This window comes from Solanum pennellii, chromosome 6 (assembly GCF_001406875.1).
Source record: "Solanum pennellii chromosome 6, SPENNV200".
In the NCBI taxonomy this organism is placed as follows: Eukaryota; Viridiplantae; Streptophyta; class Magnoliopsida; order Solanales; family Solanaceae; genus Solanum; species Solanum pennellii.
Window position 1 is genome coordinate 4,384,856 of NC_028642.1, and position 10,666 is coordinate 4,395,521.

At 33.7% G+C, this 10,666-nt stretch overlaps 1 protein-coding gene across 1 annotated transcript; it reads right to left on the reverse strand.

Moving 5' to 3' along the window:
* Positions 1 to 9,253: 9,253 nt before the first annotated feature.
* Positions 9,254 to 10,641, reverse strand: LOC107021987 (elongation factor 1-alpha-like). The gene is made up of 2 exons (XM_027918092.1): positions 10,509 to 10,641; positions 9,254 to 10,434 (listed from the first exon to the last, which is right to left on the reverse strand). Exons 1-2 carry the CDS (start codon positions 10,527 to 10,529, stop codon positions 9,550 to 9,552), a joined length of 906 nt encoding a protein of 301 aa, XP_027773893.1. The 5' UTR covers positions 10,530 to 10,641; the 3' UTR covers positions 9,254 to 9,549.
* Between the last annotated feature and the right edge of the window lie 25 nt (positions 10,642 to 10,666).

Here is a 10,666-nt window from a genome sequence, read left to right on the forward strand (position 1 = left end):
AGATATAATCCACAGCTTGCAGCTCTATCAGGGCATGTTGCTCTTGAGGATGATTCTTCACCAAGAAGGTGTTTGCTTGTATACTTGAGAATTTTCAAGATTCAAAAACTAAGGTTGTGTATATTGGCCATAACCTTCATGAAGAATACCTCCGTTTTGCCATTGGCTGATATTTCTACCACAGTTGGAAACCATAGACCAACCAATTGTACTTTTTACAGCCTAGCATTTGTATGTATATTGAATAAAGGATCAGGTCCCTTGGTTTGTCAGATCATCAAAATTACAAATAACACTTATGCAACTATACTGTAGCTCAATAGAACACAAAGTACTCCCTTGCTATCTAATTTGGAATTTTTAGCATTAGGAACTTATGCATAGCGCACCAAACCAAATACTTTCAAGTGTCCTGCAGACGGCTTGATTCCTTTCATGCTTCAAATGGTTTTATGTCTTAGACCGCTCTAGTTGGTAATTTGTTTAGAAAATAGACAACGGTATTGACTAAAAAAAGTATTTAGGCATCTTCTTTTCCTACCAACATGCATGTTGCCATCTACACCAATATTTTGTTCTTCCTCTTAAAACCTCGTTTTGTTATGGAGTGTAGCTACCAATAAATTGTTGTTCGATACCCAAATACTTACAATACTTGTTGAACCAGTACGAAGTATATTCAGTTCCATTATCCAATCTAATATACTTCAAATGGAAGCCACTCTCCCTTTTTACTATTGCTTTGAATTTTTTGAAACCAGAAACCACTTGAGATTTGCTAGTGAGAAATTAGACCCATGTAGTTCTAGTTCGATTATCCATAAAGAGAACAAAATACTTGTTTCCACTCAAAGAATTTGTCCTCATTGGTCCACATAAATCAGGATGAACCAACTCTAGGTTATCCTTATTCCTCCAAAGACTTCCTTTAGGAAAGGATTTGTCTCTGAATTTTACCAAATTGACATGACTTACAAACATATCTACACATGTCAATTTTGAGTACTTCAAGAACCATACCCTTTGATTCCATATACACCAGTGAGCTAAGGTTATACTAACTGAATCTTTTTGAAAGAGTAAGTATCAACAAAAATAACATCAAATTTGAAAGGAATTGTCAATCATGTTAACTTTAGATACTTCACATCTTTCATGGTTATAAATGACACATTGTTTGTCCTTGAAATTATGAGAATACTTTTTATAAGCAACTGATAACACTCAACAAGTTTTGAATCAAATTTGGCACATAAGAAACATCATTAATAATTTTCATACCTTCATTAGTAGGAAATTTACTGGCCCTTTACTGTGTGCTTCCACCAATGCACCATTTCCAAGCTTCACTTAAGTTATATCAGATCTATTAAAGGTACATATATTCATCAACTGGCATGTGCCTTATGCACATGCTCTCAACATACCACTTACATTGATCAACATGTGATGTGTTCGAGGTAATGAAAAACTCCTGTTACTTGGTGGTCATCTGAAATTCACTCAATAGGAAGAAAAGACACTTTGATTTTTCCTTTGCCTACAATACTTTTAAATGTGTCCATACTTCTTACAATATCTACATTGAATTGGAGATCTCTTTGACTTTTGCGAATAATTCTTCTCTAAGTGGTTTGTCTTCTTACAAATGTAAGAAGGTAGAAAATTTCCTTTCACCGATGAACCACCTTAGTTTCCATTAGATTTTAAACTCTCTCGATTTATCATACCAGACTTTTTCCATTCTTTTTTATACTGATTTTTCCTTGCTTGAAAGGCATTTGTACCCTCACTTTTCATAGTTACCCGTTTCTCTTGGACTTGCAATTTGGAGATCAGTTTGGCTATTATAAGAGTAATCAAGTCACAAGACTTCAAAATTTGAGACTTCTTTATTCAAAATTGTCTGGAAACTGACCAAGATCTTCTCTATAACTTTCGGATCTATAAAGATTTCACCATGTATTCTTATCTTGTAAGAAAATTCTTTAACACTGTCTTAATCTTTCATCTTCAAAAGCTCAAACTCTCTCTTCAAAGCTAAGAGTGTAACATATTTTACTATATTGTTGCCTTCAAACTCCTCCTTTAACTTATCTCAGTCACCTATGTTTGTTTCACGAGTCATAATCCTCCTAAATATCATGTACATAAGAATTTATTGTATGCACGTGAAATCTCTTGGAGATCTAGTCTCCAACTCATCATACCACTTAATTTCATTGAGAGTTGTATTGACTCTCAGTGGTTGGAAAGCAAGTATTCAAAGCTTAACAACTTCCTATAAGTTGAGAGACTTTAGATAAGCCTTCATTTTGATGACCCAAATGTGATAATTCTCTCCGATAAAAATTGGAGGACCTATCGTTGGTTGATTCTCAGGTGTCATGAATTTTTTCAGCAAGTAAATTCAAGAAAAAACAGAGAGTAAATGAGCCAAATAAACAAAAATTGATTTAGATGATTCATGAAATAATCTCTAATACCATGTTACAAAGAAAAAGAAGAAGAATTTCAAGTGGTGTACACAATCGGAAATCGCGACTGTAAATTGCTACAAAAATCTAAAAGTGAAGAAGAAGAAGAAGAAGGTAAAGTTTTATTGAGATATATATATTTCTCTAGATGTTTCAATACATAAGGTCTATTTATAAATAATGTATGAGAGTTACAACCACAGAAGAAGTGAAATTTCTTACACCAAACTATGTACATATGAGGCTCATTAATCACCTCTCATTTATTATCTATTACAGAACATCTACAATCTAGGAGTTTCTATAAAAATCATAATTTCCTAAGAATTGACCCTCCAAAGTACCAAAATCTGCAAATGGTTCATTGCTCCACAGCCCTGAGTTAAGCTACTTCAAGTCAATTCTACTTGAGTTTCACCATCTCCAAAAGAAAATATCTTGTTTAACACAATTTCTCACAAGAAACAATGAAATGATTTAACTCTACTATATAGATAACACTTCATGAGTTTCAGTAGATGTAACGGACAAGAAGAAAATACCAAGAAATTAAAGGAAAAGAAGGGAATGGTGGTTTAATTCTTTATTTTTCTTGACTCTCCAAGTCTATTAGTACAACTATACGTCCTCAATTTATTTCCAACCATAACTAGATCCATTCCATTAAATGGAAAAGATTTCTCAAGATTATCAATTACTTGCAGTGTGTGGTTGGTAGTGTCTGAATCCATGTAAAGGCTACCATCTATTCAAACAAGAGAGAATTGTATGATTGTTCCTTCCACAAATATGACATGGGTTAGATTTAAGACTTCTTTTTATAACCTCAATTTTGAGATGTATTGTTTTGTTTCTGATTGTATAACCGTCCTCCTCCACCCCATCGTTTTTATTTTCCACGGTAATGACTGCCACACCCTCGTCCCAGTGAATTTTGGGTCACAAGATCATAGTTGGGTCAATCAAAGTTTGTGCATCTTGATTGTCTCCATTTCTCTAAGTTCCTCGCCCTAAGAGCATTAAAAAATTGTAAAAATGTGGAATAATTGTTATTTAACATAACAATTTGAATGGTCTTATATTTTCTTCCAAGACCTCTAGCAAAATTTAAATATTTGCTATCTTTGCCTAAAGGTTTGTGTATAGCCATCGGGCTATCACAAATTCCTTTATATATTCATTTTCAGATTTTGCTCCTAACTTCACTTTCTGAAGTTGTTGCTTCAATTGAAACTATTTATCCTTTCTTCCTTGTATATAAGTATCTCAAGATAAGGTCATATATGTTTTTTCGTGGTCCTACGACGAGGAACATTGATTCTTCTATCATTGTTCCATAAAGCCAACTCCAAACTAGAACTTCATGTTCTTCCCAAGAAGTGAACTTGTGGTTGGAAATTTGTTCAATTTTCTTGTCTAATATGTTCGTGGATGGGGATAGGGGGTTTATCCTTTGATGATTTCATCAATCTTCAAGGTTTGTATTAATTTGAAGATTTGTATCTTCCAAACTAAGTGATTCTACGACTTCAACTTAATAGAACAAATTGCTATAAATTGATTAAGGGTGAAAGTCTATGGTAGTATTATTTGAGGATGAGGCTATGTCTAGAGTTTAGAGAGATATAGATTTATGATCATGTTAGCCGAGCTTGAGTTACTGATTTCATGAATAAAATTATAATACAAGAACTGCAAAATTATTTTAAGTATTGCTTGAATGGTCATATGCTACAACGGGTAATGTACACACAACTATAAGAAGAGTCCTTCATGAGCTTTGTCTTTATCTATACAAGTATAGGTATATAATAACTCTTCCAGTGAGTTATTGTGTCAGCTAATGATTCACGACCAAGGATAGTCAACAGTTATGAAGAGTCACACTATGCAAAAATTTGGTATATCCAAGCAAGCTGAGTTTTTCATCGCTTCTTATCCAATCTCTAAGAAGGGACTGAATAGTTGGGTCAACATTCAACTCCTGCATAGTTGTGAATTAAACTCATAATTTCTTCAAACTATAATTTGTTTAATACTGATTTCCCTCTTGCTCGAAATGTTGAAATGTCACTGCTGCAATCTTCTCTCATTCCTTGAGGGACATCATTTGATATGTAATGATTGATCCGCATAAAACTCTTCAGAATCCAATTTTATTAATCATTCTATTGTATTAGTATGTGGGTTACTTATCTAGCATTGACTGTATCGAACATTTTTGCACTCACACAACAAGTGCCAGTACATTTTTGCAGTACCCACCTGTAGTGTTGGTTCAGAAGGGTCAATTACTCATTTATAGTACGACAATAAATTTATAACATTTTTTTAAAACTTGGTAAATTTTAATTCAAATCAAGAACCAAATGAGAATAACTCTGACTTAAATTTTGTCAAACATATAACACTTCATTTTATTTAGATTCTTGAATCGTAAAGTAGCTTGTTTCTATAAGTTCACACACGATAATCATTTAACTCAAAATACTTGTTCAAGAGATGTAGGAAATGCTATGAAAAAATTGAATGTGAACGTACCTTCATCCATACTTGTTCAAGAGTTGTAGAAATCACGTTTGATCTAGCTACCGACATAACTCAAAATAGTAAGAACCCTAGAGCCTTCTCGCATATCCTATCATCGAAAAATGTCAGACTGATGAAGTAACAAGCAAATTTATTGGTAGGCGAGAATCTTACACAAACTTCAACCTAGGGACTTCTCCTTAAAAGACTATTTCCTTAGGGACTCTTCATTTATAGTTTCCTTCCATCAAGGAAACTTCCACTTATACATAATAAAATTATTATTTCAATATCATTTATTATTAAAAGTGAGAAAAAAATTGAGAGTTGAATTACGACTTTACCTCTACTATAAATTAAAATGTTATAAAATATTTAACTATTTAAATATTAAATTGTATTATTTTATAAAAATGCTAGTGACTTTTGAAGTATTATCTTTTATGATAAATAAAGAAATTGAATAATTTAAAAGGATGCAAATTTACATGGTTTCTTAATTTAATATTTTTTTCTATTCTTCATTTATTTATTATTATTTCCTTTATTTGCTTTAAATATTCACATTCATAACTTTAATCTAATAACCTATTCAATTTTTATTTCATAATGTCCACAAGTCGTCATCTTTTCATATTTATAATCTCTAAATAATTAATCTAGACTTTAAGATATCTTTTGGTTTTCCTTCATATCTATCTACATAAATTCAATTTTTTTTATTTAATGAAACTATTTTCAAGGTTATCATTTTATTCTATAACTAAAGTATATGAATAAGACTCTTGAATTTTGATAAAATATGGGAGAAGGAGTTGATAAGAACTTCAAAGTAATGTACTTAACTTCGTATTTATTATTCCATCTATTTTACTATTGAATGTGCCTTTCATAGAACAACCTTGTCAAAACGTCATTCATGAACTTAAGGTCATGATTTATGATCTCGATTATCACAATAATACGGACGTGTTTAACCTATTGGATGGGTGAAAATGATGCATGTTCAGAGATCCAGAGCTTAGAACAAATTGTGAATATCATTGAAAAACAATGTTGTGATAAAGTTGAAGATGACACAATACCTTCGGAACCAATCGTGCATAAGGAAACACTTCCATCTAGGATTATTCACAATTTTATGATGCAATTACAAAAGACAACACTGAAAGTCTTGGATGCAATAAGAAAAGTTAGAGATGAGCTTCAACTGGATTTAAATTATAACAAAAATTAGAATATAATAGAATCATATTTCACTAAATTTTCTTAGATATATTTGTACGTTTACACAATTATTAATTTATATTATTAATGAGACCATATATTTATATAGGGGTCTTCTAAAAACATATTATCTTATACCTTGTCTAAATGAGTGATTTTTTCCATTGGCTCAAGTGGGGATCAGAGAAAGTTATTATCTTAATGAGATTATTAATTAACCAGGTTCTAATTTAATGAGGTTCCACCTTCTATTGCTACAAAGAGAGGAGATATATTATTGTCACGCTCCGAGGTTAATCCCTAGACGTAACATAGGACCTAGTATCACGAGTGACCCCTAGCTAACCCTGAGTCTGACTTCTATCAAGCATTCTCAATATAACTAAGTAAAACATGTATTATGCGAAAGCTAAAAATAGTAGATATCTAAAAAGAGGAAGAACACAATTAGTCTAAATATATCAAATGTAATAAGAGATTAGTGATAACAGAAACAACAGTTAACAACTCAAGTTGAATCTACTATTATGTCTGAAAAGCCTCTAACGGAATTGAATTGTTGGGACATGTCCTAGTTGACTCTAACAAAACTGAATAGTGAATGTAAAGACTAAAATTAAAGACATTATCCTCAAAGTATGAGAATCACTACTAGAGTTGCTGAAGTCGAATCAACAATCGATCTAAGCGTGATTTCTAAGCTGAGTTCCTGAACCTACATCATGAAATGATATAGCATAAAGTATGTGTCAGTAACTGGAATATACTAAGCATGTAAGATATAGATATGCTAAGCTAAACAATGCATAATTGTGCAATGGTTTAGTCTAAACAAGGATATATATAGGTACTGCAGTATATCTGCTAACTCAACTAAATGCAATAACCAAATGCTAATCATGAAGATCACATGTTGAACTATATACCGATGTAAATGCTTGAAACTTGGTCATGCAATGAGAGTCTGATGTATACGCCTCATCGAGAAGATCTAACATACCTTATTAGGGGTATAAAGGCATGATTGTGGCATGATCATTAAATTGATGCCCAACATAGGGGACTTATAAACCTGTACGGGCTTGTAGTTTTGGGACATTTAGGGTACGTTGAAGCCTAGACCAAGTCGGTGTTAAGTATACTCCCATCTGAATATTCATGAAGCTAAAATGCATTATATACTGATTAGCTCAAAAATTAACATACTAAATGAGAATACAAGATTTATATGTTGAGAATATGACATTCAAAATTTAAAGCATAAAATTTATGTTTGGTTGGCCTATAAAGTATAATTCATGAACTTGGATAAATTTACACAAGCTAGGGTTCTAAAGTGATATGCATTGAATTATACTAAACTATCAAGAAACAAATTACTTAGATCAAACGAACCATAATTACAATAAATCTTGAAAATCTAGAAGACCTAGGTCTTAACAGTTGATGAGAATCTGAAGATCTAACTGAATTTTAGGGACCTAATGGGTTTAAGAAATCCACTAGTGAAATTTCACATACCTGGGACAAGATATGGAAAAATCCTTTACATTTCAGGGTTGAACTTCGAATAACACTTCTGCTTGTTCTTGAGAGAATTGGTCGCCTCTTTCTCTTCTTTTTCGCTCTAAGTTGGGTGATTTAAGGAGAATGAGGGTTTTGGATAGGTCTGACTAGATTATTCATAAATTTAGTAAAACGATGTAGTTAGTTTAGGCATTAAACGATATAGTTTAAGAGTCCAATGCATAGGAAGCAAAGTGTGTGTGCGCATGTGTGTGTTCGTGTGCGCGTGCGTGTGTGTGCATGCGTGTGGGAACTATCAAAAGCCGTCAATTTCTGCTATCAAAAAAATGTAGAAAAATCAACGGACAGTTTTGATTTTGTACGTCACTTTTTTGCATTTATTTTAGAGAAAAAAAAACCCAAAAAGCGACGAATAAGGTCTTTTTGTCTGTTGTTTTCTTAATTGTTTTGATATATAATTTACTGAAAAGCGACGGAGTGTGTCGCTTTTTGGAATTTTTAAAAAATAAAATTCTTGAAAAACGAAGGAATGTGTATCCTTGTTCCTTGCTTTTAAGATTTTAACAAAATATATATTAGAAAATAACGACGGACTGCGTCGCCTTTTGAAAATAAAAAGAATATAAAAAAAAAGACCGACAGCGTCGCATAATTCAAGAAAATAAACTTAACAAAAAGGCAACGAACTGATTTGCATCGCTTTTCCGTCTGTTTTGACCAAAAAATTCGACGCAATCTGTCACCAATTTTTGCTTTTTCTTTTTACATTTTTTTTAGTAGTGAATTATCTCTATTGAACTTACGTCCATGCTCCTAATTGATCACTCTCAAAGTCCCAACATGGTTACAAATAATTTTAAATTATAAACCAAACTTATAAGAAAAAAACATGTAGCATTAGGAAATAGTGCAAATAATGCAATTCTGTTTTTTATTTTTATGATAGTGATGGATTAAAAAAAAAGAACTATCTGATGTAATCGTGCTTCCAAATATTGTTAGATTCAATCTAATTGATATCTCTATCAGGAAATTAGGATTTCACAAAGGAAATAGATTTTGTGAAGCGCCTAAATGATGATAAGATTTGGTTTGAAACTTTATTTTTCGACACTTAAAATTAGAACTGAAGTATACGTAATAAATATTTTAATCTCAATAGAAGCGTACCTATTGAATACAATGTATTTACATAACATAAAATTAATTGAGGTTGACATAGGATAAATAGTGGAGTGCACGTTTATTCAACTGTCTTCAAATCCTTAAGAACAAGTTTAACCCCATACGTGTTAATTATGAAGATGAAACGAAAAAACATGGGAATCACTTCCTTACACCTTTGACACTTTTTGTCATTCAACTTCCATGGTAACATTTCTCATCTATCAACAAGGTAAATAAAAGATTTGAATTCTTAGATAACCTACACAAAAATTCTAAAGCAGAACTTATTCCCCAGAAGCATTGTAACTCTAAATCTTCAACAAAGTAGAAATTAAAAGGCTTATATAAAATATAACTTGGGCGAACACCAAAAGCAAAAATCCTGAGGCACCATGGAAAACCAAGGCACCTCAACAGAGTGACAACAGTCTCCAAATCATGCTCGCCACCGCCTGTCAAGTACCCAGTTCTGAGAATGGTTACATGACATACAAGGCACAAAACAAGAGCCTAAAAAGCAAATCAAAGACAAAACTATAGCAGAAGTAAACAAAACAGAGTCTAGATAGCACACTTTATGAAAATAAATAGCATTGGAAACACTAGCATCACACAACACTGTTCACTTTCCCTTCTTCTGGGCAGCCTTGGTCACCTTGGCACCAGTTGGGTCCTTCTTGTCAACATTCTTGACAACACCAACAGCAACAGTTTGCCTCATGTCCCTCACAGCAAAACGACCCAATGGTGGGTATTCGGCAAAGGTCTCAACAACCATGGGCTTGGTGGGGATCATCTTAACCATACCAGCATCACCATTCTTCAAGAACTTAGGCTCCTTCTCAAGTTCCTTACCTGAACGCCTGTCAATCTTGGTCAAAATCTCGGCAAACTTGACAGCAATGTGGGAAGTGTGGCAGTCAAGCACTGGTGCATATCCATTTCCAATCTGGCCAGGATGGTTCATGATGATGACCTGGGCAGTGAAACTGGCTGCCCCCTTAGCTGGGTCATCCTTGGAGTTTGAGGCAACATAACCACGCTTAAGATCCTTAACAGCAACATTCTTAACATTGAACCCAACGTTGTCTCCAGGGAGTGCCTCCTGGAGAGCTTCGTGGTGCATCTCAACAGACTTGACTTCAGTTGTCAAACCAGTAGGGCCAAAGGTAACAACCATACCAGGCTTGATTACGCCAGTCTCTACTCGACCAACTGGGACAGTTCCAATACCACCAATCTTGTAAACATCCTGAAGTGGGAGACGGAGTGGCTTGTCTGATGGTCTCTTGGGCTCATTAATCTGGTCGAGAGCCTCAAGGAGGGTTGGTCCCTTGTACCAGTCGAGGTTGGTAGACCTCTCAATCATATTATCTCCTTCAAAACCAGAGATGGGAACAAATGGGATTTTGTCAGGGTTGTAACCAACCTTCTTGAGGTAGGAAGAAACTTCCTTCACGATTTCATCGTACCTGGCCTTGGAGTACTTGGGGGTGGTAGCATCCATCTGTGAGAAAGTAACAGAATTAGTATGGCGTATCTTTCTTGAAATAATATTTAATTCTATGAATAAAAGCAAACCTTGTTGCAGCAGTAAATCATTTGCTTGACACCAAGCGTGAAAGCAAGCAATGCATGTTCACGGGTCTGACCATCCTTAGAGATACCAGCTTCAAAACCACCAGTGGTGGAGTCAATAATGAGGACAGCACAGTTACCCCTATAAGCCCCCCTATCCC

Bases quoted from the DNA above. Each gene is read 5' to 3' on its own strand.
- LOC107021987 (XM_027918092.1), bottom strand. From the start codon at position 10,529: ATGATTTACTGCTGCAACAAG. The intron at 10,435-10,508 runs GTTTGCTTTTAT...ACTTTCTCACAG, and splicing joins TGATTTACTGCTGCAACAAG to ATGGATGCTACCACCCCCAA.